Source organism: Pholcus phalangioides, unplaced genomic scaffold (assembly GCF_987345545.1).
Source record: "Pholcus phalangioides strain wild (caught in Gottingen) unplaced genomic scaffold, Ppha-v1.0 ptg000007l_1, whole genome shotgun sequence".
Classification (NCBI taxonomy): Eukaryota; Metazoa; Arthropoda; class Arachnida; order Araneae; family Pholcidae; genus Pholcus; species Pholcus phalangioides.
Genome location: NW_028301600.1, coordinates 15,666,569 through 15,692,662, shown reverse-complemented (window position 1 = coordinate 15,692,662; position 26,094 = coordinate 15,666,569). Strand labels below are relative to the sequence as shown.

At 36.3% G+C, this 26,094-nt stretch overlaps 1 protein-coding gene and 1 long non-coding RNA gene across 7 annotated transcripts; one reads left to right on the top strand and one right to left on the bottom strand.

The window, feature by feature from the left end:
- LOC149084968 (coiled-coil domain-containing protein 134-like) lies at nucleotides 1-25,114 on the bottom strand. Of its 6 annotated transcripts, none has more exons than XM_089232715.1 (7): nucleotides 24,810-25,114; nucleotides 19,658-19,880; nucleotides 17,948-18,066; nucleotides 15,672-15,756; nucleotides 12,912-13,090; nucleotides 2,594-2,668; nucleotides 1-178 (listed from the first exon to the last, which is right to left on the bottom strand). In XM_089232715.1, exons 2-7 carry the CDS (start codon nucleotides 19,779-19,781, stop codon nucleotides 89-91), a joined length of 672 nt encoding a protein of 223 aa, XP_089088841.1. In that variant the 5' UTR covers nucleotides 19,782-19,880; nucleotides 24,810-25,114; the 3' UTR covers nucleotides 1-88. The 6 variants fall into 6 exon arrangements, with proteins under 6 accessions (XP_089088841.1, XP_089088840.1, XP_089088838.1 ...); XM_089232714.1 differs by having other exon boundaries at nucleotides 24,914-25,109; XM_089232712.1 differs by having other exon boundaries at nucleotides 24,715-24,816.
- Nucleotides 173-17,183, top strand: LOC149084969 (uncharacterized). The gene is made up of 3 exons (XR_016192773.1): nucleotides 173-1,938; nucleotides 3,079-3,133; nucleotides 16,510-17,183. It is a non-coding gene; the product is annotated as an uncharacterized LOC149084969 (long non-coding RNA).
- Nucleotides 25,115-26,094: the final 980 nt, after the last annotated feature.

The following is a 26,094-nucleotide window of genomic DNA, read 5'->3' as shown; positions in this document are numbered from 1 at the left end:
GACATTGTACAAATTTTATTAATTAACAGATATATTCATAAAAAAAACTATTGTACAAGTTATGAAAAGTTCATAGAAGACAGGGTTATCACAACTCAATATGCTTCTGCTTCGTAAATCTTGGTCCTTTAGGAAATTTCTTCTTAACATTCATTTCACTACTCTTAGCATGCCCTTTCTACATGAAAGAATGATATTTTTTTCAGTGTTACTATATAGAAAAAAAAATATGTACATTAGATATATATAACTTAATCAGAAATTAAATACTATACTTCAGTTTATTATTAAGTGTATCAAGGCCTGTTACAATGAGTTCGAAGGCCTGAATATTTTTAGGGAGCCTGCTAGTATCTAATTTTTTAAAAAATGGGAGAGGGATTCTCACCATAGAAATCCCCAAATTCTATTTAAAATGGCACGTCAATTTTTTCACAATAGTAGGCTTGCTTTCAATTTCACCAGGTGCAAGGTAAAAGAGATAAAAAAGATTTCCCAGAGAGAAATCAACTTTGCAAAATATCTGGGCTCATCACTGACAAAATAAGAGGCTTTTGTGGGAGCAAGATATCTCGTCAATAACAAAATGCAATACATCCAGTTTGGTGATGTATATCTCACCAATATCTAAACCAATAGAACTCCATGCTGTACACATAGCCAATACCAGGATTCTGCAGGGAAAAAAATGTTGTCCACTCTGAGATACACTGATTAAAAGGGGGGGGGGAGAGAAGGTGAAAAACTCCCACAAATTTTCTTTCTCTAAAATATTGATTAACTCATTAATGTACATGGGGATTCCATCTCTCATTCCTTTGTCATATTTTACTGGTGAACTGTTGATCCTACAGAAGCATACTTCCAATTACAAAAAGTATCCGAATAACATTTAGAACTCAGATATGTCATTCATATATTGCAATGGGTAGACCTACAAACGGTACAAATGTAATTCAATCATTACACTTTACTTCTGAAATATAGATGGGGCAGCACTGAAAAATCAAATGCAACACTAGATACAAACACAGACTGTTAGGTACACACTCAGGGCCGTCTTAAGCGTATCATGGGCCCACGGGCCAATTGATTTTTCTGAGGCCCTAGCAAACAACTTCTCGAAAATTTCAACCAGATCTCATTTTTGTGAGGCCCGGGTGGGCCCACGCCTTAAGACGGCACTGTACACACTTACGGCAGAGATCACTAGGTAGTAAATTGCCCATAGATGGCGATAGACCTAAGTTGTGCTCTGTCTCTTCTAAGGCCCACAAAAAAAATTCATGTTTCTAAGTGCAATATTCACTGAGATATAATTCAAAAATTGGAGAAAAGTTAGAAAAGAACAGCATAAACTAATAGATAACAGTTTTCCCCTTTCCCCTCATTTATGCTGTTCTTTCCCAACTTTCCTCCAATTCTGGAATTCAAATATCTCAACAAATATTGCACTTAGAAAAGTGGAATTTTTTTTTGCCTCAGAAAAGACAGGGCAACAACTTTCTAATTGGATGTTAGAGGATGGGGGATAAAAAGTTAATTTTTTATTTTAATAACTATAAAATCGCTTGCAAGATGGATCAACAGTTCACCAGTAAAATGCTGCAAGAGGAATTATGGAATTACCCTGTATATATATATTACTAAGTTATATTAGAAAAATATTATTAATCATATAAATTTATTTATTTACGTATATATTTGATGTTAATATTCAACTACTGAAATACACTTGCATACACTAAGGATTTTATTTATCTTGTGTTTATGCTCCTTTGGTAACTGATACTTTTCATCTTGAAAACCATTTTACAGGTTTTTCAAATATGATGTTACGCTCATGTCCAAAAATTAAGCATAATGCACAAACCATCACTGGTCCAGAGATGTACGAAGGATCGACTTTTCTGTAGGGGCATACCGGATTTGTGAAGGGTGAGCACAAGCATCTCTTCCAGAGAAATTTTGAGTTACCAACCTTCAAAAAGCATTTCACATTAACAAAAATTGATTAAGATTGCAAAAGTGTTTTCTTTTGATATAAATACATATTTTTTTACAAAACTATTCAAAAATGTTTTCAATTTTGGATTGTCTTGGGGAAAAGAGCACATGCCTCTCTCCCCTATATCCTTCCTCCTCCCTGCGTACCCCTATAAAAATGTCTCCACCGATTCTGACAGGAAATCACCAAATACAGTATATCTACACCAGTTTCCTGAAGTGACCAATATTACCCTCTATGGGAGGATAATAGTTACGGATACAATATGGGCTATCTCTAAGGAGGAGGGGGGATGAGGGGAAAAAACTCTGGGGGCAAACAAAAACGGTTTGAGAAACTGATCTACACCATAGTTTCCAAAACTTTTTGTTCCATTTCCCCCTTCAACATTTTTTAATCTCCTCACCGCCCCCCCCCAACTCAAGCCAACCCATAGGATCCTATACTAAACCCATAGCTTCTATAGCCCCTTGAATCATTCCATCGCCTTCCAGGGGCACACTAATCTGCACAAACTTTACTTATGCTGAACTTTTGGACATCAGTGTACATTATCCCCCATAACAGTTGATCATACAAACTTACCATTGCTTCATTAGATGATCTGTAAGGATTAGTGTAAGACGGTGATCTACTTATCAAATTCATTTCTTGGGCAGTCTGTAATTATTTTACTTGATGTCAGCATGCATTATCATATATATAAAAATGAAATATCATGAATAAGTGATTTTTATAATCCCAAATTATAAAAGTTAAACAATAGATCATCAACAAAGAACTACAAAAATTTATTTCTAACTATTGTTTCACGCATATGGACTATACCCCCATTATGAAACTTTTTTTCTTATATTATTTAAAATTTTAAATTATCAATATTATGGAAAATTTTGTAGTTTTTTTTATCATTTATCCCATTTCTTATATTTATATATTTATAGCTTAATATTTATAGCTTAAATATTGACAATATCACTCAATATGCATTATATAATTGATAAGTTATATTGTGCAAGTAGAATCTTTAGATATATACTATTTACCTTTTTATAATCATATGTATACAGGGTATCCTCCAAGTGCTAATGTGGCCTTTATCTTCATCAACCATCCATCATAGAGGTATGATACCAATTTAAAAAATGTTCAAAAGGTGTGTGTTCAAAAATGACCCTGTACAAGTTTGGAGAATGAAAATACAGTATGTCACAAAATAAAAAATATCTAAATTTTTATACAATTTTCCTCGTCCTCCAACTTCAAATTAGAAAGTTGTTGCCCAGTATCTCCTGAGGCCAACAGAAAAAATCCTGTGTTTCCAAATGCTATATTTGCTAAGATATTTGAATTCAAAAATTGGAGAAGAGTTATGAAAGAACAGCAAAATCTAACAGACAACACTCCTTTCCCTCATTTCATCATCAACCATTTTCAACTGCTGGATGAAGGTCTGCTCTAAATTTTTCCATTTTACTCTGTGTGATGCTTTTGCCATCCAGTTGACTCCAGCCTCTTTTCAGTTCTCGTCGATCCATCTTGTTTGAGGACGCTTTTTCAGACGTTTAGCACCACAGGGTACCAATCCAGAATACTTGTGGTCCATTTGTTGTTCTGTCTTCTCGCAATATGTCCAGCCCATTTCCATTTTAAATGTTTAAGTAGCACACACTGGTTAAACACTTTTCTTTTCAGGCATAATGGCATGTAGCTCTTAGTATTCTCATTTCTTTCAGTGATCCCTTTTCAAGATTAATTTATTTTTTAGTGGGGCACGCCCAAGGCTGATAGTGCTTTAAAATCATTCATAAATGATGTTTAAACAAAGGGAAAAATTAATCAACCATGAAAAAGCCCAAACATTTTATACTGGTATAAAACGCTAATTAACCATAGTATGCCGAAAATTCACAATGGCAACAACTGGTATGTAGAAATACAGTGCGAGACATAATTATAAGACGCTATAAATATTCATGGAAAAAAATAGAAAATATTTATTGGTCATGTTTACAATTGTGAATGAAATTACGGACGACCGAGAAAGTTTTTAATATTTTTGTGAATTTCAGTAAGAAATTGGGACAAAAATGACATTTTCATTTCCACCATTCTTATCTAAGTGATTTGTTTTCTGTCTCCTTGTGACACCCACCCCATACACCTTTCCATGCTCCTTTGTGTTGTCTGCAGCCTTTGTATCGTCTTGCTTGTGAATGTCCATGTTTCACCAACATAAGTCAGTGCTGGTAGCACATACTGGTTAAACACTTTTCAGGCATAAAATGGCATGTGGCTCTTCAGAATTTGTTTTTGCCAAAAGTGCTCCATCCGATCCTCCTGTATATTACATTAATGATTCTGTTGTCCATAGTAATTTCTTGTCCCCCGGAATACATAGCTTTCTACTTCTATCTCTGAGTTGTTGAGCAAGATCTTCAAAGCAAAAGGAGTTGAACGTAAGTCTTTTACAGATTCATTTTTCAAACCCAACTGTATACTTGCCCCTTCACTAGTTCTTGTATCATTTCTTCTAGTTCATCTTAATCAACTGTTCGTCTTCAACATGCTGATAATAACATTGTCATCTGCAAAACACAAGTGGTTCAGAAATTCTTCATTTATTTTAATTCTTGTCTCGTTCCGATCCACAGGTTTCTGAATACTTCTTCTAAAACAATGGTAAAGAGCTTTAGTAAGATAGTATCACCCAGTCGGACTCCTTTCCCCGGTTTAAGTTTTGCTTTTCCTTTACCCAAATGAATGGTTGCAGTTGCTTTGTCATATTTTCTTAATGATATTGATGTAAGTCTTCTCTACTCCAATTACATCTAGAGCTTTAACGCAGATGTGAAAACAGAACGCTTTCTCAAAATCAATGAAGGCCATACACAATGGTAATTTGTATTCCTTATGTTTCTCTATGAGTTCCCTGACTGTTTGGGTGTGATCCATTGTACTTTGTAAACCTGCTTGTTCTTTTGGTTGGGCTGTGTCTAATGTGGATTCAAGCCTACATGTCAGCACTTCGGTGAATATTTTATAAATTACTAATAGGAGACTGATTGGTCAGTAATTCTTGATATCCTTTTTTCACCCTTTTTGTAAAGAAGAACCATCATTGCATTATTCCATTCTTCTGGCACATCTGATTTTGTGAGACAATTTGTGAACAAAGTAGCTAGCGTACTGCATAATTCTTCTCCTGCTTCTTCAGCAATGTCTATTGAAATCCTATCTTCACCTGAGCATTTCCCTTTTTTCATACATCTTATAGCCTTGTAGACTTCCTCTTTCAGCATAGGTGCTACTTGTACGAATTCTGCTTTATTTTCTATTCTTACTGCTCCTTTTCCCTCTGTTCCTCTTGGATCACATGCTTCTTATTAGATAGGATGTAGTCAATCTTGCGTGTTGTTCCAGTTAGGATTCTCCACGTCCACTTTCTTTGTCCGTCTTCCACATCTGTCTTCTTAAAAAACGAATTCATGATGCATAACTCTTCGCTCTCTGTAAATTTGATGAGTCTGTTTCCTCCGTTGTTTCGTACACTGTAACCATGACCTCTGAGTGAGCTTTTGTCATTTCTTCTCTCTCTAATTCTAGCATTGAAATCACCCATTACTCTTTTGATATAATGGTTTCCTTTACTATTCATCTTGGCTAATTCTTCAAAAAAGTCTCCTACTTCTTCCTCAGAATAACTTGTTGTGGTTGCATAGACTTAAATAATCTGTATCCCTCATTTATGCTGTCCTTTCCTTACTTTTCTCTGTTTTTTGAATTTGACTATCTCAGCAAATATTGCACTTGGAAACTTGGATTTTTTTTTCTGCCTCACGAGAAAGACAGGGAACCAACTTTTTAATTGTAAGTTAGAGGACAAGGAACAGTATAAAAATTTAATTTTTTTTATTTTTAGATTTTTTTTTATTTTGTTACACACTGTATTTGCGCTCTCAAAACTGGTACAGAGTAATTTTGAATGTCTTTTGGGAGAATTTTTTAAATATTCATATATTTTTTATTTTTCTATAATATTTTCAAGATGGTGAAACACCTCTGGATTTACTTGCACACAAAAATTATCTTTTGCTGATCTTTGATTACAGTACTCAATGTACTTTTTGGAATCCAGAACATTTTGGCAATTTCTCTCTCAGTAGGAGTTTGCACATTAATTTATTTTGAAACTTTTTTTTTTCATCTACTGCCAAGCACATTCTTTTCCGTTTTGTTGAAATTTAGAAGAGGATAGTGGACAAACAGCAGCTAGTCGAAGTAGAGTTTGATTTACCCCAACATGTTTATCGTATTTCTTTTTAAATGTGTCAATTGTTTTAGAATTTACTACCTCCGGGGGTAAACTATTCTATTTATTAACAACCCTATTAGAAAACTGAAGAATTCCCTGCGACACCATAACCTCGCATTGTCTCTTACCAATCGATACTGGTGTCTCCTTGTAAAAGCAGTCGATTCATGGTGTACTAATAATTCATGGCCCATCCTATCCATCCCATTGAAAATTTTGAACACTTCGATTATATCTCCCCGACACCTGTGTTCATCCAATGAAAACATTCACAAGATGAAGTCTCTCTTCATAACTCAAGCACCCATGTGCCAATAGCGACATGTATAGCTCTTCTCTGCACCCCTTCAACCAAGTCTATGTCACTCTGTAGGTATGGCCTCCAACGCCCAAAACCTTACAGCATACTCCAGTCCAAGACGAACTAAGCCTCGGAAAAGCGGAAGAATGACTTTAGGAGAACGCGAAGAGGAGATAGCTTCACGTCATCTGCGAATTTGCTAGCAATCCCATCGATACCCTGATCGAGTTTATCGATAAAAAGTGAAAAAAAGTATGGGGCCAAGAACACTTACTTGAGGAACTCCACTTGTGATGCCTGTTCAACCAGAGAATTCACCGTTCACCATAACTCGTTGTGACCTATCTCTCAACCACAATTCTATCCAATTCAGCAAGTTGCCCCCAATCCCAATCTCTTGTAAACGCTTCAAGTGTTTAACATGTTAGACCCGATCCAATGCCTTCTGGAAATCAAGATAAACAACATCTACATTTTTGCCCTTACCCAAAGCCTTAGTCAGGTGATCATAGAAGCAAAGGAGGTTAGTCACACATGACTTCCCCTTCCTAAACCCAAGCTGATTATCTGACAATACATTATTTTTGTATAGCCACTTCACCAATTCCTTTTTGATAATAATTTCCAAAATTTTTGAGAGGGAGCTTGTGAAACTCACAGAATGATAATTGGACACAGCTTCTCTACTACCATTTTCAAATATCGGAACAACACTAGCAAGCTTCCAACCCCTTGGGACGGTACCCTGAGCAACACTACTCCTGTAGATCTGTGCGACTGGCCCCAACAATTCATTAGCACATTTCCTGAGAACTCTGGGATAGATATCATCTGGTTCTGGTGCTTTGCTTGCACATACATTTTGTAGAAGATTTAGGACCTCCACATCTTCCACTTCAATACCTTTGAGTATTTTGTTTCGAGCGTTGTTGTCTTCCTGGGGGGAAGATTTGCAACCTTCGAAAGGTTTTTCATTGCCGAAAGCTGCCTTTGCTGATGATTCTGTGGGTGGGAACGAATCAGGTAGGAGCAAATATTAGTGAGTCTCTGTCAGAGTACCAGGATTTACTATTATCTGCTAGGGAGGGGGGTTCAGATGTGGCAGTGATTCCAGTGCTGCCAAGGGGTAGTAGGGGTATAGGAGTAGGATCCACCAATTCAATACAGGGCTGAAGGACATTTGCTCCTCACTTGGGGTCACGTTCTTGGAGCTTCCTGCATTTACCGATAGGTGGCTTCATTCGGATGGGATCCATCTAAATAAGAGGGGGGTCTGGGAGGTTTACAATAGTCTTAGGTCAGGTTTTTTACTCCCAGACCACGTAGTTGGGAATGCCGGTTAGTTAATGATAATCACAACAGTACTGACGGGGAATTACCCACCTCTGACTTGGATGGCTTCTCGATTCACACTAAATCACCAGGCAAATTAAAATGTGTGATAATAAATGCCAGGAGCTTGGGTAATAAGAAAGATTTTTTTAGAAACTATGATAGTTGTGGAGGGCCTGGATCTTATAGCCATTACAGAATCTTGGGCAAACGATGGTGATGAATCTTTCCTACACATCTCAGGATACGATACTTTTTTGAGAAATAGATCTGATAGGAAAGAGGGTGGAGTGTTGATATACGTGAAATAATGTTTGAAGGCTAGAGAGTGTAACGTGCAGAGAAGTGATATTGAAACTATATGGGTTGAGCTTGAGAACAAAAGACGTCATAAACTTATTGTTGGGGTTTGTTACAATCCACCGAATAGGGATCCAAACTACATCGAAAAATTGCATGATGAAATTTTCAACATGTGTAAGCGTAAGAGGGTTATACTAGGGGATTTGAATTACCTAGGTATTGATTGGAAGAACCTTTCATCTAGAGATCAGTATCAATCAGACTTTCTTAAGCTGGTGCTCGAAAATGTTTTGTATCAGAAGCCACTAGGGGTACTGCTATTTTGGATTTAGTTCTTACCAGTTCCAAAGTTCTTGTTGAAAATGTTTTGGTGCGGGATGAGTTTTCTTCCAGGGATCATCATATCGTCAGATTTCACTGTAACTTTTCCCTGGGTAAGGTTGATAACAAAAGACTGGTTCCTTGTTTTCGGAGAACTAAGTTTGATGTTTTGAGAGGAAGGTTAACGGAAGTTTTCAAAGACCGGTTGGAATCAATAGGGGTGGAAAGTCAATGGGAAGAATTTAGTACGAAGCTGTCCTCTGTTTTGCACGGCGTCATACCCTTTTTTCAAAAAAAGCGTATTTGAACATTGCACCCTCTATGGTTCACGGATAGCGTGCGTAACCTTTATCTTGAAAAGAAAAGAGCATTCAGAGAGTATAAAAGTGGACGAGGCGACCTATCATTGTTTACTGATAAAAGAAAAGCATTGAAAAAAGCGATAAGGGATACTAAAAAGGAAGTTGTATCTAGGTTGGCAGATAACATTGGCTCTGACCCTAAATCATTTTTTAGATACGTCAATAATGGATGCAAGGGGACAGTTGGCCCCCCTCTCGATAATGAGATAATGATATTCAATGTACGTGTTTTGCACAGAGTAACAAAATACTCAACAGTATTGAAGTGGAAGATGTAGAGGTCCTAAATCTTCTAAAAAATGTATGTGCAAGCAAAGCACCAGGACCAGATGATATCTATCCCAGGGTTCTCAGGGAATGTGCTAATGAATTGTTTGGGCCAGTCGCACAGATATACAGGAGTAGTGTTGCTGAGGGTATCATCCCAAGGGATTGGAAACTTGCTAATGTTCTGATTAAGAAGGGTAGTAGAGAACCTGTGTCCAATTTATCATCGAGTGAGTTTGACAAGTTCCCTTACGAACATTTTGGAGATTATCATCAAAAGGCAGTTTGTGAAGTGGATAGACAAGAATAATATATTGGCGAATAATCAGTATGGGTTCAGGAAGGGGAAGTCATGTGTAACAAACCTCCTTTGCTTCTATCATCACGTGACAAAGGCTTTAGGTAACGGCAAGAATGTAGATGTTGTTAACCTTGATTTCCAGAAGGCATTCGATCGTGTCCAACATGGTAAACTCTTGAAGCGTTTACACGAGATTGGGATTGGGGGCAACTTGCTGAATTGGATAGAATCATGGTTAAGAGATAGGTTGCAATGAGTTATGGTACACGGGGAATTCTCTGGTTGGACAGATGTCACAAGTGGAGTTCCTGAAGGAAGTGTCCTTGGCCCCATATGTTTTTCACTTTTTATCGATAAACTCGATGAGGGTATTGATGGGATTGCTAGCAAATTCGCAGATGACGTGTAGCTAATGGGGGTAATCGGGAATCAAAACGATAGGGAGTTGCTCCAGAGCAACTTGAACAGGATTGCAGCATGGGTAAATGAATGGAGCATGACGTTTAGCGTTGACAAGTGCATGGTTGCTCTCTTTGTTTCGAACAACCCACGGTTCTCTAACGAGTTGAATGGTGTTGCTATCCCGGATGGAACTAGAGTCACCGATTTGGGAATTCTCATTGACGAGCGGCTTAGGTTTTCTGAACATTGTTCAGTGGTGGTCAAAAAAGCGAATAGAATGCTTGGTTTGATTTTCAAAAAGGTCTCTCCGCACTCTCCTAAAGTCATTCTTCCGCTTTTCCGAGGCTTAGTTCGTCTTGGACTGGAGTATGCTGTAAGGTTTTGGAGACCATACCTACAGAGGGACATAGACTTGGTTGAAGGGGTGCAGAGAAGAGCTATGCGTGTCCTTGTTGGCACACTGGGCTTGAGTTATGAAGAGAGACTTCATTTTTTGAATACGTTTACATTGGATGAGCGCAGGTGTCTGGGAGATATGATCAAAGTGTTCAAAATTTTCAACAGGATGGATAGGAAGGACCGTGAACTTTTAGTACACCAGCAATCGACTGCTTTTACAAAGGGACACCAGTATCGATTGGTAAGGGACAATGCGAGGTTATGGTGTCGCAGGGAATTTTTCTCTAATAGGGTTGTTAATAAATGGAATAGCTTACCCCCAGAGGTACTAAATTGCAACACAATTGACACGTTTAAAAAGAAATACGATAAACATGTTGGGATAAATCGAGACGCTATCCATACTTAGAATATGACAACCATTATATTCTTTAAGGGCATTGTATAATATTTTATCATGTGTATATATTGTTTATAATTTTTGTGATTGTGTTTTTAATTGGGTTGCTGTATTTTTGAAATATAGGACATCCATATTTGTTATGGGCATCTTTTTCTCAACCACCTCGTTGGGCATTTTGCCTGTTATGGCATTGTATTTGTAGGAAATTTCATCATGAAGTTTGGCGATGTAGTTTGGATCCCTATTCGGTGGATTGTAACAAACCCCAACAATAAGTTTATGATGTCTTTTGTTTTCGAGCTCAACCCATATAGTTTCAATATCATGTTACACTCTCTAGCCTTCGAACATGATTTCACATATAACAACACTCCACCCCCTTTTCTATCAGATCCTGAGATGTGTAAGAAAGATTCATCCCCATCGTTTGCCCAAGATTCTGTAATGGCTATAAGATCCAGGCCCTCCACAACTATCATAGTTTCTAAAAAATCTTTCTTATTACCCATGCTCCTGGTATTAATTAGCACGCATTTTAATTTGCCAGGTGATTTAGTGTCAATCGAGAAGCCATCCAAGTCAGAGGTGGGTAATTCCCCTTCAATATTGTTGCTATTATCATTAACGAACCCACATTTTTACCTACAGATCTGGGAATAAAAAACAGGGTTTAAGCTATGGTTGCATGTTTTGCAAAATGCAAAAAAGAAAATCTTAGAATTCATGAAATCTTAGACTCCTTTTGTACAAGTTGTACAAAGGGGGTACTGTACAAAGTACGCAATGCGTACAGGAGTTACGAAAGGAGAAGACATCCAACAATAAATCATTAGTATTGTAGCATTTTGCTAAAACTTTTCCCCCCATTTTCGCTCTCTCTCTTTTTTGCTAAAAGAATTTTTATCTAGCTTAAACCCTGGTAAAAAAATCAGACCTGAGCCTATCCTAAACCTCCCAGACTCCCTCTTATTCAGGTGAATCTCATCCCAACAAAGCTACCTGTTGGTAAATGCGGGAAGCTCCAAGAATGTGACCCCAAGTGAAGAGCAAATGTCCTTCAGGCCTAAATTGAAATGGTGGATCCTACTCTCACACCCCCTACTACCCCTTGGCAGTATGGAATCACTGCTACATCCGAATCCCCCTCCCTAGTGGATAATAGTAAATCCCGGTACTCGGACAGGGACTCACTACTATCCGCTCCTACCTGATTTGTTCCCACCCACAGGATTACCTGCAAGGGCAACTTTTGATAAAAAAACGTCTCAAACATTGCTAATCTTCCCCAAAGGAAGACAGCAGCACTCGAAACCCCAAAAAATCCCTACACACTTTGCTCTCTAAATATAGAATCGCCAATGATTAAGCCCCTATTACTATCCCCCTCTACCACAACCACCCATTCACCCTCTAAACTGTTGTTGTTCGTGGATATTGCTTCTTCATCGACAGTTGGCTCCGTAATGATCGTGCCTTCTAAAACCCTAACTCTCTCTCGTAACGCTTCGACCTCGAGTTCCAACCTTGCCCTATCCAAACACCCCTTACAGTTGAAAGTATCAGCTACTATTACCCCTATTCACCTCTGACTGCTATGCAGGATTTACATCGTCTGCCCATGCTGAGTACAAGGTAGTCAACAAGCTGTTGAAGCATTGCTGCCCATTCCTGTTGTAGCGCCAATTGCTGCTCCGGAATCATTGCTGGCAGCTGGTGACATGCTGCCAAGTGTCTCCCTAGTGTGTTCCATTGGATTTAAATCTGTGGACCGGCAGTCACTGTACCATGAGGTGTAGCGTTCTCGTCCATGAAGAGGAACTGAGGACCCTCTAAAGACACACATGTGAGGAAATAGAACGTCAGTGCATAGTGCGAGCACCAGTGACTGAACCACCTTGGAAGATGTACAAATGCCAAGCATGATATCTCCCTAAACGAGAACTCTGCCACCTCCAAACCAGTCCCTTTATATGATGTTGGGGGAGTTTATTGCATATATGTTCTCTAGATGTGTATGCATTCAGAATCGCTAGTAATATTAAATCTGCTTTTGTCCGTAAAGGGTACTCGACCTCAATTTTTCAGCTTCATCCTTAATTTTTGCACACCAGTGTATGATGTATTACCCAAGTCCCCTAAAATAAGGAGTTATCTCCTTTTTGCAGCAAATCCTTCGATTACTAATGAAAAATTTTACCAAATCAATCAGCTCCATAGTCTTTTTATCATAAAGATTAGTAGTATTGCTGAAGCCTATAGCCCATTTTATTAGTACAAGCCATTCTTGATTATTTTTCATGATTCTGTCACAAATATCTGGCATTCTTAGCTGAAATTCACCATATAGAGCAGTGTTGTCCAAAATTTGAAAAAGGCCTATGAAAATATAAAATGTAGCTGAAATATTTACATAAAATCAAGTGAATATTTTTTACACAAAAAAGAAACTAATTTTATATAACTTTTGACATTTTATTCTTAATACAGGGTGATTATAATTGAAGTTGCGATTTCAAAACATAGTGAAATAAGAACCACTGGTCAGAATGACTTGAAAAATTACATGAATACTCCTGAAGCAATAGAATTTTTTTTCGCAAAGAAAAAAATACTTAAAAATTTACTGACAGATGGTGCTGCACTCATGAAACACAGGAGATTTGCTCGAAAATGGGAACAATACTCAACCGAAGCAAAATGACAATTTAATTAGCATCGCAAAATTTTATAATTCATGGAACATATATTGCAATGTTTAAATGACTGTTGTTTCCATTTTGCAAGTGAATTCCCCATGTTCCATGAGCATAGCACCACCTATCTGTAAATTTTCAAGTACAGATAGGAATTCCCTTTGTCACACAAAATTGCATTTCTTCAGGAGTATTCATCAGATTTTCAAGTATTTTTCACCAGTGGTTCATATTTCACAGCATTTTGAAATTGCAACTTTGGGGTCATTCAAGTATTATGTCAGCATCGGGGGGGGAGGTTTCGGATTCGCTAACTTTTGATGACAAGGGGGGTGGCGCGTTTGAAGGTTGCTTATGTCATCAACCACCCCTTTCTGAAGATATAAAATATTCTAAGCTGCTGACAGGGGAGAGGGGGGTCAGTGTTTTGCTGACTTTTGCTGACGGGGGGGGGGGGGGTCAAAAATGGCTGAAAATCTGCTTACGTAATACTTCAATGGCCCCTTTAATTACACTGGACAACAATGAAATTGTATCCAACATGAAAATATATAATACCAGATGATTTTGACCTGCTGAACCATACCATGACCTATATGACCATAAAGAAGTTATATTGACTCTGGATTTGAAGATATTGCTATGTTAACAATTAAAAAAGTGTTTTACGAGATGTATTTTTGATGAAAAATGAAACTCACACAGGACTCAACATTTTTCACCACGTTAAAAATTCTCCCAAAACGTATGCTTACCACATCCTACAGCAGGGCTCCTAGCCCTGGATCTTTGGTGGGCTCTAAATCACTTGCCACAGGCCCCCCCCCCATAGTGTGAAAAAAAATAATGAAAATGATTCCAGGCCTCCAAGATGGAGCCATGTCAGCAACCCCCCCCCCATGAGGGCCATGCCAAAACTACATTGTATCACAAAATAATTTCATCATTCCTATAATAAATACAAATACAACACCACAACAGGCAAAATGCCCAGCGAGGTGGCTGAGATGAGAAAAAGATGCCCATAACAAATGTGGATGTCAGATATTCCAAAAATAAAGCAACCCAATTAAAAATGTAATTAGAAACATTATAAACAAGCATGAATGGCATCTCGTCATAAGTGAAGAGTGGAGGACTAAACAAGTATTTACAAGGGAAGACATAGCTCTGTGAGAGATGTGTGTTTATTTTGGTGTTTAGATTAAAGCCTGGGGAATTTCAAACCAAATAATTACCAGGAATCAGTGGAGGGCATGTTGGCCATGTTCTATTACTTTGGCTGCAATATGTCAAAAAAGATTCATTTTCTTGATTCCTGCCTGGAATTCTTCCCAGAAAATAGTAGGAATGTCTGTGATGAACGAGGAAAGCATTTCCATCAGGACATAGCCAGCATATAGAACAACAGTACCAGGGAAAATGGTCAACCTTGATGCTAGTTGACTACTGTTGGACATGTAAGAAATACTCCTTATGTCCAGTACAAGCACAATGTCAAACATAGTAACAAGTCAGAGAACAAAGATTATATGCTATCAAACTCCTGATTTTTTTATTAACGATTATGATCTGGTTTACATTCGTCCATTAACGTTGATTAGCACGACTTTTTTTTGCCTGTTAGGACAACGAAAAATGTTGGCTGTGTTTTCAGGCATGTTCAACCTTCAGGAATGGTCTGATGAAGAAAGACATGATTCTTTGAGAATGTAACTGATATACCATCAATCAAATGTTTAGACTAGAGGACACTAGTATCGGTTGATTAGGGAAAATTCCAAATCATTGTCGTGCAGGGTGTTTTTTTCCTAATGGAGGCTTTGAATGCATGGAGTGGCTTACCTACTGTTGTTGTAAATTTCTCCACAAAAGACACCCTTAAGAAAATATGATATGCACGGTGGGAAAAACCAAAAAGCTATCTATACTTGAGGGAAAATTATGGCAAACATATATTTATGAGCAGTTTATTTTCCCTTTAAGGTTTTATTTTTCAGATTATGTCTTTGTATTATTCTTAATTTTGGGGTGCTGTATTTAGGTACTATGGATGTCGATTTTTTTTTTTTCAATGTAATCTCTTTATATATATATTTTTTAACCCCTTTTTTATATAATTTTTTTCCAGCCACCTTGTTGAGCAATTTGCCTATTGTAGCTAAGATTTTATATTTCTATAGTCTATGTATAAAAAACACTACCACCTAAATGCACGAGACAAATAAAGGAAGTTTCACTCTTGGTGATATAAAAATACATACCATCTTTAACAGTTTCATTTAAGGGTAAGGCTTCACCAGGAATATATCCAGAAGCTTCCAAAATAATTTTGCTTGATAAGATTCCCTAAAAATGTTTCCAATAAGTACCAATCAATCAAGAAGTTTGACAGTATAACATGTTTAACTATTATTTTTAATGTGTTTGTTCAGACACTCTTAATTTTTCCTAAAAATCTAGAGATTGACAATATAAAAAAAATTGTTAGAACAAAAGCTATATGTAGATTTAAAACAGTAAAAATATAATTGAAGTACTAAATAGCTAAAAAAATGTTGCATTGTTAAATTATTTTTGTATACATAAAAATGCCATATTTTTAGTTTGAACTTCCATCATCTCTATCTATTGAGGCTCTTTTACAAAGTTTTTGATGGTTTATTACTCATAGAAGTAGACCCTTATTGAGCACTGCAATGAAGCACTTGCACAAACCTATCCCCCTATATCCTGATGCTTTATCACTGAATAATAAAAATTTGAATCAAAGAAATTTATATTTCAGAGAATAACTTTTTTTAGCATTTACACAAAAGTTCTCAGAATATCTATTTCTTTAGTCAGCTTTCAATAAATATATTTTGACTCAATAGATAAAAATACAGTGAAACCTAATTACTTTGGGCAAGTGATAGGCCTGTATTTCTCTCTAAATAAGTATAATAATTTATTAATATTACATATTCAGTTATAATACAAATACAAATGCAAGGCCACAAAAGGCAAAATGCCCAATATATGATGTTATATTAATTTTGTCATCAACATTTTAAAGCATCTATCATTGAATACTTTTACTGATTTCAATGTCCTGGTTAGGGCGGAGGGCTCACCCGAGCCAACAAGGGAAGACGCGTGGTCCAGGACCTGGGCTGGCTACAGCAGAGGGCTCACCCAAGCCAACAAGGGAAGACGTGTGAACCTGGCTAGGCCACAGCGGAGGGCCAACGAGGGAAGACGCATGGTCCAGGACCTGGCCTGGTCACAGCGGAGGGCCAACGAGGGAAGACGCATGGTCCAGGACCTGGCCTGGTCACAGCAGAGGGCTCATTCGAACCAACAAGGGAAGACGCATGGTCCAGGACCTGGCCTGGTCACGGCGGAGGGCTCACCCGAGCCAACAAGGGAAAACGTGTTTCAGGACCTACCACTTGGCCACGGAAAACAAAGCTCAATAAAGCTACAAAGACATCATACGAGCTCATCGAAATAAATTGTATAATAGAAATATTTAAATCTGTATATACTTTTTTTTAATAATGTGTTTTTATATTCATGTATTTTATATGTATAATAAAGCACCCGACACCACCCAGCCCCCTCATCCGGGGCAATGGCTAAAATTGACAATGGTCCATATAGCCTGGGCGGTGCACGGTATCAAATGATTTCAATGTGTATTTTTCTCAGAATGTTAAATTTTATTCAAAAAATTATGTACCATTCATTTCTTTTGTACAGTCCTGTATTTAGGGTCTCCCACACTTCTGTGCATTCAAATATTTTAAGCCAGCAAATGGTTTGCAAGGGGTGAGAACAGTGACCCACTTAGACTGGGAGAATGATTAGAATATTCTCTATCAATTTTGTCATTCTTGGTTGAACTTCGGTAATAACTTCGTCCAATAACATCTATAGTTTGCACTAAAGGATCCCCAAAAATTAAAGGAAGTTATTGGTATTGCTACTTTCTGTGTGAGACAAAAAAGTGCAATGCAGCAAACTTCTTTACAGGGGCAATGCATCTAAGTGAATTTTATTAACAAACTAATAAATTATGATTTTTTGCAATGAATAAATACATAAAAGTACATTTTCTGATGGTATTTACAATGCTGATGTAGAAAAGATGATAACAACAGCATCAATTTGACCATAATTAAGGATAATGTTGCCTCTTGATATAACAATAATCCCTTCATAACGATATTTTTCCACGGTCTGCATAATATTGTTATATCAAGGTGTCACTGTATGTAAAACCAAAAATATGAAACTTAAGCCTTATGTTATTAGCAAAAACAAACATGTAGTTATTGTAGAGGGCTGCAAAATTATTTTGATACCGCACTGTTAGAATCAAGTTTAACTTAAAACATGGGATGTTCTTTCAAATATTTTTCACTTTGCTCCACTACATTTGGATAAAAAATAACTCTAAAATTCCCTTACTACAAACTGTTTATATTTTAATGTTACAACTTTAATCTGATGAAAAATTAAAACAAATAAAAAACAACATGTTGCATATACTTACTTCAAACATTTTATTTATCATAATGGAAAGCATTTTATATTGTTGTTCATATTTAAATGACAACAAATGCTTAACAGCTGCTATCTGCTCACCTCTGCGTTGTTTAAGAAGAGTTTGAACTGTCATACGTTAGAAAAAATAATTGCATCATTCAAAGTACAAATATCTTAGCACAGGAGTCAACATTTTTAAAAAGTCCAGCTTTGAGAGCAGCCACAGTAATTTATATAGATGGTCCAGTTCAAAAAAGCAACAACTCACAATTTTATGTTTTGAAATACCTGCATTTTAAAGATTCACTTTGTATGAAACTCAATGGGAAGTAACTCAGATTTAATTACAGTAGTGAGCGTATAATTTGTATAAACAAAGTTGTGAGTTGCTACTGTGTTTTGCAATATGTCCAGGCATTTTTCACCTGTGTCATGGCGAGCATAACTCAGAAATGTAATTTTCTGAGTTATCTTTTTGAACTGGGCCATCAATATCATGTTTATAAAATAAAATCATCAAATAAACAAAAATACTCATACATACATACATACATACATATATATATATATATATACATATATACATTACATATATATGTATATATATATATATGAAACTTTGGGATCCATTGTTAAAAAAAAAAAGAAAACGACAAAAATAGAAAAGTGAAGTATGGTGTTATGAAACTGAAACTCTCACCAATCAAAACCAGTTCCATACCATGAGCTGCAGGTTCTCCAGAGCATATTAGCAACAGGATTTATCTTTGAGCCAAAAATTAATGTCTCCATCTAATTAGCTTACTTGGGGGCTGAAGATTGGGATCCCAGTTGTCTCAATGTAATTACGGCCGAGATCAAGCTTATCATACACCATACAAATGGACTCACACACACACAGCTACATATAATTATATTGATAATATGTGAAGTGAATTCATAGTTCCTGGTTAGTTTATCATTAAATAACATGGAAACATTCTTAGAGAATTCTTAGAAATTCAGGAACATTAGGAAACATTCTAAGGAATATATCATTAGTAATTTTCTGCCAAATATTAATTAAAAATGTTTAGTGTCTACATCTTTTTTGAATTCATTATAATTACTTAGTATGAGAACTCTTTTTATAGAAAACTTTTAGTATGTTCATTTTTTCTTCGAACAAAAATAAATCATTTTTAAATAATTCCAAGAAATAAAAAATATACTATGTTTAATAAATGCAAAAATTCTACTTCTGAAACTTTTTAAAAATGATCCCCTGTGCATACTCTCTCTCTTTCTCTCTCTGTAGGTTTCTCAATATCATACAGTACCCTCCAAAATACATTTGATGTATTTTCCTACCCTCCAGGAGTAACGCTGTAGACAATGGAAAAAATTCTAAAGGAACATATGGTTGCATTTCAAACAATTGAAATCAATTTCTTGTGGTGGGAAAATAGTGTCTACTGAGTTTTCAGAAAAAAGGAATATGCATTATGGAGGGCAGGAAAACGCATCAAATGCATTTTCCGGTATGGAGGGTACTGTGTCCTATTGAGAAACCTACAGTTATGTACAGGGGATTGTTTTTAAAAATTTTCAGAAGTAGAATTTTCACATTTATACGATGTTTCAAGATGGTCATTTCAGCATCCTATAAACAAGGCTCCACTGCACATCGAATGATTTTTTGTTTCCATGATCTATTGTTTCCATACTTCAAGGATACAAATCAAGACTGATTTCTTAATTTCTATGTCCCCTAAGCTTTTGTTTTGTGGTTGTGCTGCTGAGAAACTCAAACAATTAGAAAAAAACCAGAGAAATAAAACTAATATTTTTCCACTCATCATTCATCACTCTGGAGGCTGAAGTTCAGGATGATAGCAACTTTTCTTTCAAATTCCAAAAGCTCAATTGAATTTTTTTAGTAAAATCAATTTCAGACTTTCCTATTAAAAGAAAAAAATATATTCCATTATAATTTTCAAAGTGTGACAAGCTCCCAAACTTATATTTAAAAAAATACAGAAATTATATGCAAGAAACATTTGAAAATAGCAGTCCACACAATTAAATTAAATTCAGTTGTATTAACAAAAGATATAGTAAAAATCTCTGAAGAGCCACTTTCCTTTATGACACCATTTTCCTATAATTCAGAATTTTCCCTCCATTATCAGGCCACTTCTATCAATCTTCTCTGTGTAGGACCACGTTTTGATGAGAAGAGGTGGTATTATTTTCTCTGAATTACAGTGAAACTTGTATGAAACTGAACATTAAGGGACAAAATAATCTTCCATTTTTAACAGGTTTCCGTTTTATAAAGGAGCCCATCTTATACTCCATATGTAATTTATAACAATTTTTTTAGAATTCCTGGTTAAAATTGATTTCAGGGGGAGTTCCTCTCCCCCCCCCCCCGAACACTTAGATTATGGTGGGGGGTGGGGGTTTCCCGCAAAAAAGATTGAATACAAATACAATACAGATACAACGCCACAACAGGCAAATGCCTAACGAGGTGGCTGAGAAAAAGATGCCCATAACAAATATGGATGTCATATTTCAAAAATACAGCAACCCAATTAAAAACACAATCACAAAAATTATAAGTTTATGATCTTGATAAATGTCTCTTAATTGTTTTGAGAAAATCATATGCTACCAGCGCACTGATCATGTATTTTTTAATGTCACATTTTATTGATGCATAATTCATGTTTTGATATCAAATTCATGATTTAGAAATACAGTAGAACCTTTATTATACATGGGCGGATTTACTGAGGTACAAAAATTTCAAAACATCACGGAAAGAAAAATTAGAGTTGTGAGAAAGAAATTATTACTCAGATAACACGAGGTTAAGGGTAATATTTGGTAATTAGAAGGTTTTTTTTTAAAGTTTTGATTATTTGGTTTAAAAAAAAAGAGCACAAAGCAAAAATAAAAAAACAGAAAACAATGATTGCCTGCAGCGACAATGTCTCTGTCTGTAGCTAAATTTTGTTGCTTCACTTGCAGTCAAGACTTTTGACTTGACAGGCCTCTGGAAAAAACAGGCATTTAGGACCCCCCACGAAATAGGTAAAAAAATTTATTAGTGAATATATATTTATTTCATTTATGAAATAATTTTTTACTTGCTTTTGATACTTGAAAAATTTCTCATCATCTACTATACACATTTACAGTATATATAGATTATATACTGTTTAAATTTAGATGATAAAATTGTGATGGTTCAAGCAAATGTCCCACTCGTTGGTACAGAAATTATGCCCGGATTATCAACTTATACAGTGGATCCTGCTTATAACATTTTTCAAAAAACCGTCACCAAAAACGTTGTAAGAGAAAAAAACACTTTAAACACAGGAAATCTCTGAGTATTAATAAGAGTTGGGATGATGAGAAAATTAGTTGTTACTAAGCAGGAAAATGTTCCAAGTGGGAATGTTATAAGGGGGATCCACTGAAAATAAGGTTTTTGTATTTTCGGCTAAGATTCTGTAAGCAAGGTTGCTGCCGAATCAGTGATTTCCGACTGTGGCAAGGTTCTCGGCCCTTGACCAGCCAGAATTTTTTTAATCACCAAAAAACTTAAACATCAAGGTACAAATTAAATATTGCCAAGGGAAAGGCAAAAGCAACAGCTAGGACATTGTGAGGATGTATCCTGGAGCCATCAAAGAAAGTGTTGGACATGGAATGAACAAAACCATTAAATTTCAATGATCTTCTACTTGTTCTTGCAAATTAACACCAAAAATGTTTTTGTGTCACTCCCTGTTAGACACCATTTCAGCAGCAGATTTTTGGTAATGAAATTTCAGTTTCTTTCGCTGGAAAAAGGCAGACTTTTGTTGAAAACTGAAGAGTTTTTCTCATCAGATTGGAGAATATTCATCCACGAAAAATAAAAAAATTAATGAGCCAAAGATACATATTTAAGTAACAAACACAAGAAAGCTGAGACCCTGATGAGACAATAATTAAAAGCAGCGCTAAAAAGATAAGGATAGCATGTTGGCATGAAAAACATTCTGGTCACCAATAAAAAATTTTGTAAGAGCCAAAACACCAAGGTAGACTATTGGCAATGGAAAAAACTGCCAATTTTACAGCAACCTTACTTATACAATCATAGCCGTATTTTCACTATCCTTAACTTAACCCTCACCATGGTTTCATAAACATTTTACCAATCCTCATTATAACTGGCACAGTGGAAAAAACCAAACCCTCTGTAAAATGCCATATTTTTTCAAAAGAAAATTTTTTCTCCAATTTAGTTTGGTGAAGGTGATTTTTCTTCCCCTCCCCCCAACACACACAACTTTTAGAGCATTTCTCTTCTTCAGTTTATTGTTCTTTTTTCTATTATTTACATCGTATGCATATCACACTATTACTATCACAAATGGTAGAAAAAAGGGTATATTTCAAACACTGTCTCTCTTCTGTTATCAAAATGTGAACAAAAGCCGACTCTGCACATTGGCAGTTGATTTGACAGCTTTTGGGGGGTCGGAAACAAGTTCTTAGGAGAAGCAATCTATCTGAGCATAGGCGTACGCAAAGTTTTCTCAAGGGGGTTTCAATTTTTTTTCTTCTCAAGGGGGGAATTTAACGTTTTTTCTGGCAAAATAACACTATGGCACACTCTCAGCTTGGGGGTTAGAACCTCAAAAACCCCTTTGCGTACGCCAATGTATCTGAGACTAATCATTATCAAAATAAGAGGGTTTTAAGCAGGCCCATAGCCAGTAATTTCATTCGGAGGGGGATCACTTGCACTTCGGGGGGGAGGATCAAAGTGATTGACTTTGCCATCTTTTCCCCTTTTTCAGTCATTTTCTCACATTTTGAGGGACCAGACCCCCAAGGGACCCAGACCAACTTCCCCCCTCGCTACAGCCTTGATTTCAAGGAGGCGAGATATCTTGCAATTGCCATTGAGAATGTTCAATTGTTATTGTTTGACATGGATAACGATAACATGGGAATATACATTAAATTCATTTTAAGCAGACAAAATGGGAGAATATAAATTTTAATCAAGTTATTTTATGATTACTTTCATGTTGCAACTTTTTTATTCCAGGAGGATTAACCGGGGGTTTGGGTTATACGTGATCCTCTTAACCATCATTGACTAAGATAATCAAGGTTCTACTGTAATATACTAATGGACACCACGCCTATGAATTCTTAGGCCCTTCTCACATGGAGATACTGAAATCACACAAATACTAGAAGACTCTGTAACCAGGCGAAACAATAGGTATATTTCTATGATGCCCCTCACATGAGGATATTGGCGACAAGATCACTCTGCATGCTAGTCACTCACTGCATCAGTAGCAACTGTGAAATATTTCTTCATATTTTCATTGGTTGAGGTTGAAGGATGGCAGTGACCAGGCCTTCAATTTAACTTGCATATTCTATAGATACGTTCCCTCCTGTTGCAACCCCCCCCCCCCCAATGACTAGAATGCATATAATGTAAATATAGGTCACACATACAGTAATTACCCATTATTTGGAGGAATTGGGCAGATCAGAGCTGTCATTATCACAGTCCGAGACATGAAAATAAAGTTTATTTTCATGTCTCTGTGTTTATTTTCATTAAAACTTGGATCATTTTAGTCACACCACTGTCATTTTCAAAACCCAAAAAATAAAATATTACAAAATAAAAGTGAAAAATATTCATGAAATATCAAACTTCAAGTCACTGGCTATAATTTGAGATCAATTTTATTTCAAAAATTCAACTTTGAATTTTTCATCTCAAAAATGTGGAATGTACACTTTTTTTGGGAATGACCCATATTCTGCTCACAATCACGTTTCAGCACTAATTTTTTTCTTCCTATTGCTGATGGTGTTAAACTGCTTCAGTTGTGCTGAGGCCAAGCAACTTCAAACCCTGTGGAATTTGTTTTTCCGGCGAATTTTAATTTTGAATTTTCTCGATTTTTTCCCTATTCAGTAGTGCCAGCGTTCGTTTAGTTTATGCATGTGTATATTATTTTGATTTATTAATTGGATTAATACACGTGTATGCTCTAAGGATTATTCCGATTTCTAACGTGGATCATTACAGTGTTGTGGAGGAAGGAGGATGAAAAAAAAGAAAAACAGGTGAGCAGTAAAAAATATTTTTCTATTTCCCTGTGTTATGTGCCGGGTTGCAATCCTAGTGCAGTCCGACGTCTTGGCACCCATAAGGATAATTAAACTGTTTTTTCACCAGCACCATAGAAATACATGTGTTAGATCATCTGGATACCAAATCTTCTATCAGTCCTCAGACTGCAGTATCCCCAGCATAGGCGGAGATAGACTTGGAAGTCTGGGGGGGGGGGGCAAGGTCATTATTGCTGGGGGGCACGATGATGATGATGTCAGTTCCCATATACATATATACATTTGATCAGTCGACTCCACCTTTGATGCTGGGGGGGGGGGGCCGTATCTCCGCCCATGATCCCCATGTGAGGATGGTCTTATTAAACCTATAGATTATTGTGAGCCTACTCTTATCTTACTTATAAACAAAAAAAATCAAAGATTGCTTTTCCAATAATTCTACAAATTTGTTCTTATATTTGTCCCTTATGTAAAAAAATCAAAATCGGTATGTTCAGTGCCTAAATTTACTAAAAAGAAACTAATCTATAAACTGAAGAAAATACTTTTTCTGGGTATTATGCTATGATTAGTTTTTCTGGCATAAATATCCAGAAAAATGTCTTTCCTACATACATTGCGATGAGAAATTAAAATCAAAAATCATCTCAATCTCGCTAATGCATTAACTAGAAGTAAGTAAAACTCCTTGAAATAAGCGGCAAACTTACATACGCCAGAAAGCAATTTGAACGGTCAGAATTTAGGTGAAAGAAAATTCACAATAACCGCGTAAGTAACCATATTGACCGCATTTTACGGGACATCTACTCACGTACGAAGGTTCTTCAGCTGGCTGATGTGAAGATATATTTAAGAAAAAGAGAAAACTCTACTGCCCTTGTGGGGAATCGAACCCACGTCCTCTCTCTTGCCGGAGAAGCACCCTAGATTACAAAGGCAACAAATGTCTCAATCTTTCCTTGGAGCTCGTGTGCACTGAACGGGACGCTAATTTCGTAAATGCACCGCTATTCCGCGATTACACGATTTCAACCAATCACGTGTCTTCTTGGTTTACGATAATTTCCACTACTTTAATATTGTGGCTTCGTTATGTAATCACTGGAATGTATTCTGAAATATTAACATGCTGTATGCCAAACAAAATTATCCATTTTAATTCGTGTAAGCATAGGCGGAGATAGACTTGGAAGTCTGGGGGGGGGGGGCAAGGTCATTATTGCTGGGGGGGGCACGATGATGATGATGTCAATTCATATACATGACATATATATATATATATATATATATATACATAGTCATTAGATCTGCCCACTCCACTTTTGATGCTGGGGGGGCAATGCTCCCACGCCCCTCCGTATCTCCGCCCATGCGTGTAAGGGAAGGATTAAAATTCCGTGGTTAATGATAGCGAGTGATGAAGGTGGTAATAATTTCGAAAGAAAATTTCACTAAAAGTATATATGCTTTTGGTGATAAACAGTTTTAGGACCTCTTCTGTCAACTGAAGTGGTATAGGTGACAGTGTATCGGACTGTGAACCTGAAGGCCAAGGTCCGGATACAGTTCGTGATAGGCTTTATATTTTTTTTCCACTCCTCGCCAGAAATGATTTAAACTTTTTAATTCTCTTTACTGATGCAATACATTTTACAATATATTTTGCGGACTCTTAAAATACAAGATTATTATAAATCAGTTAAATATTATAACAGAAGCATACAGAAGAAATTAAGAACAATAATGTTATAAAAAACGTAGTTGTCTTTTGGTGTCTTTTCTCTTCCCAAGTTACGATTTTTAATTATTTTATGGCTGTTTACGACTAATTAACGCGCATAATATATATTTTTTACGCTATAATTTTTTCTGTTCATTTTTAGTCGATTTGCTATCGAAAACTGCATTGATAAATTGGAGAAATTTTTTACTAAAATTTGCAAGGATTTTCTATCACATTTTCAGAAATTTTAAGTCGCTATCCTCCTTTAA

Excerpts from the sequence above, each read along its gene's own strand:
- LOC149084968 (XM_089232715.1), bottom strand. The coding sequence starts at position 19,781 with ATGATGAGTGGAAAAATATTAGTTTTATTTCTCTGGTTTTTTTCTAAT. Across the intron at positions 2,669-12,911 it reads CTATGGAGCTGATTGATTTG|ACTGCCCAAGAAATGAATTT; the intron begins GTAAAATTTTTC and ends AAATAATTACAG. Across the intron at positions 179-2,593 it reads GATCATCTAATGAAGCAATG|AAAGGGCATGCTAAGAGTAG; the intron begins GTAAGTTTGTAT and ends TCTTTCATGTAG.